Source organism: Mandrillus leucophaeus, unplaced genomic scaffold, assembly GCF_000951045.1.
Source record: "Mandrillus leucophaeus isolate KB7577 unplaced genomic scaffold, Mleu.le_1.0 Scaffold197, whole genome shotgun sequence".
In the NCBI taxonomy this organism is placed as follows: domain Eukaryota; kingdom Metazoa; phylum Chordata; class Mammalia; order Primates; family Cercopithecidae; genus Mandrillus; species Mandrillus leucophaeus.
In genome coordinates, this window is record NW_012101998.1 from 3620903 (window position 1) to 3623824 (window position 2922).

Sequence of the window (2922 nt, forward strand, 5' to 3'; positions counted from 1 at the left end):
TGTTTAAGGTACCATGAGAGTTGAGAGGGGATCTATATCCAAACAAGTGTAGAAACTCAGGAAAGGCTTCCTTGAGTAATACTTTATTGTAACTGAGTGAAGTAATATAGTAATAGCGTTTTAATATTTTTTGAGTGCTTACTATCTGCCAGGCACTATTCTAGTCTCACAACCGTATTTCTGATACCTATTTTACAGATTAGTAACCTGAGGAATGGAAAGTTCAAAGAATTTACCTTCAATTCATAGCTAGTGAGTGGTGAGGCCGGCATTCAAACCTCGGCTCTCCCATCTTAGAGCTCCATTATAGTATTCTTGTCTTTCCAAGGGAGGCAGCCTTATGCAAAACCTCTGATGAAGGGTGGTACTTACTGTTTTGAAGGAAATACAAGAATACGAATGTGATAGAAGTGCACTGAAAGTGGCACAGGACAGGGTGGGATCTTGTGGAAGGAGAGAGGCCTGTGAAGCTCAGAAGAGTCAGATGAGGCCAGATTGTCTGGTTCATTTAAAATATTTTAATGGGGTTGAGCTACATGCATGTTCTTCCTGTCTTTCTCAGTGGGAATTCTTTTTCTTGTAATACACTCAGGAGCGTTTACCATAGAATTAGTGAAACTTAAGCTTCAGGGTTCCTCACGACGTGGGCTCCTGTGAGTTCTGGAAATTCTTGTGAATTATAGAGTGTTCAGAAGAGGCCAGGATGCAACCAGTGAGCATTTCTGGTTAATTTCCAAGAGCTCTCAGAAGAAGAAGGCTCTTAAAATTATATGAGCTTTAGGTGTCACAAAACCTGGATCCATTTCTTAACATTCCTGTCAACAATATCTGTCTCATTTCACATACTGATTTGGGTGGGGTGTCTGAAGGAAGGTGGCTGAGAATTGCTGTCTTTTAAGGCATGATATCAGAGTCAAAAGACCCTGAAATGCGCCTAAACTTGGCACTAGTTGGTAAGTCATTAGGCTGTAATAAAAACTGGGTAAACGTAGAATATTTAAAAAATAAGAACCATGGGAAAAAAAGTTTATGAAAATAAAACTATACAGACTTTGAAATTATTGTTTTGATCAGTACAATTACATTTGTTGATAGCCTGTGTGCATTTCAGTATTTACAGCTTAGGGCATAAACAGCTTTGGAAACTATGTTTTATAAATGTGGAAAATACTCTTGACTGGAAACTTTCTAATCTATTTTTATTCTTGGTTTCAGGCGCCTGATCACAGATTCAAAAGTTAAATGAAAGTATCAGCATTTAATAACAAATAGCTTTGTAGAGGTAAGTGATTTGTTTTCCTTCTTGTAGGAAGGAATTCTGTTTATTAATAGAAATACTATTTTTAAAAATTATAATTTATTGACGGTAAAAAAAATCTTTACATATTTTGAAGCATGCCAAAATACCTTTATTCTCAAAAGAGTATGACAGGCCGGGTGCGGTGGCTCATGCCTGTAATCCCAGCACTAAGGGAGGCCGAGGTGGGTGGATCATCTGAGATCAGGAGTTCAAGACCAGTCTGGCCAACATGGTGAAACCCCGTCTCTTCTAAAAATACAAAAATTAGCTGGGCGCAGTGGCACAAGCCTGTAATTCCAGCTACTTGGGAGGCTGAGGCAGGAGAATTGCCTGAACCTCAGAGGCGGAGGTTGCAGTGAGCCGAGATCGAGCCACTGCACTCCAGCCTGGATGTCAGAGCGAGACTCCCTCTTAATAAAAAGTAAAATAAAATAAAAGAGTATGAGAAACCAGTAAGTAGATATCTCCATATATCTTGACCTTGGATAATAAAATCATTTTTAGTGTATTCTTTCTTTCTTTTTCTTTACCATAGCAGAGAATTGTAGTAGATTACTAATCGTGTCATGTTTAACCATGAGATTCTAACCCTGCTATGTCTCTGCTCGTTATAGGTTTCATTACCAGTAAATCTTGTTAATAAAGAATGCTATACTTTATTGGACCATGCCTTTGCCCATTTGTTCTATGACTCCTTTTGTGCTACAGTGGCAGAGTTGAGTAGTTGCTACGGAGGCTGTTCTGGCCTGCAAAACCAAAATTCTTTACCCTCTTGGCTCTTTACAGAGGAGTTGACCAGATTCTGTATGACAACATCAGTGTAACTTGGTCTTCTCATTCTAAAAAGTAATGATTTCTGTTAGAGATTAAACCTGGAAACAGCCTATTTTAGAAATAGAGTATTATTTGAAATGGTCAACGGACTTCTGAATTCTGGTGCAGAGTGTTTTGGTTCATAATAAAAATACTATAAAAGTTATATTTTCTTTTGATGACCTAAAATGCACTCTTTGCCTGTGGTTTAGGAACTGGGGTTTTTTTTTTTCTTACAAGAGCTTTTTATGGGAGAAGTTGTATGTATATCCTTTAGCCTATCTTGAACTATTCTGTAGCGTCAAAGCACCTTCCTTGGTAAAGAGTATATCTGATTTTCTTGTGTCTTTTGAAAATTGTTCTGAAATAGAACCATAAATAAATTAGTGCTTTTTGATCATCACATGCATAATATTTAATTAAAGTTTCAGTGGGATTAAAAGAACATAGAACAAGAGATAATTCATGTATTTTATAAAACCGAGTCTTCAAGGATCAGTCATCTAAAAAACAAAAACAAAAACAAAAACAAAACAGTACATCTGAAAGTGTTGCTATAGAAGACCACAGCAAGTTTTGATAAGCTTGTGTCATCATCCCCCATTTGCCCCTTGTACCAGAGAAGCAATATAAATAATTGCTTGATGTACTATTAAATCTTGCATCATGACCTAGTTTAATTTGCTGCCTTTTTTTGAGGCAGGGCCTCATTCTGACACCCAGGCTGGAGTGCAGCAGATGATCACAGCTCTCTGCAGCCTCTACCTTCTGGGCTCAAGTGATCCTCTTGCCTCAGCCTCCTGTGTAGT

General features: G+C 37.9%; 1 protein-coding gene across 1 annotated transcript in view; it reads left to right on the top strand.

Moving 5' to 3' along the window:
- Positions 1 to 2922, top strand: part of ARIH1 (ariadne RBR E3 ubiquitin protein ligase 1) — a 148283-nt gene that overhangs the window by 99275 nt on the left and 46086 nt on the right. The window contains 1 exon segment of the mRNA XM_011978612.1: positions 1216 to 1305. Coding sequence (XP_011834002.1) covers positions 1216 to 1305 — 90 coding nt within the window.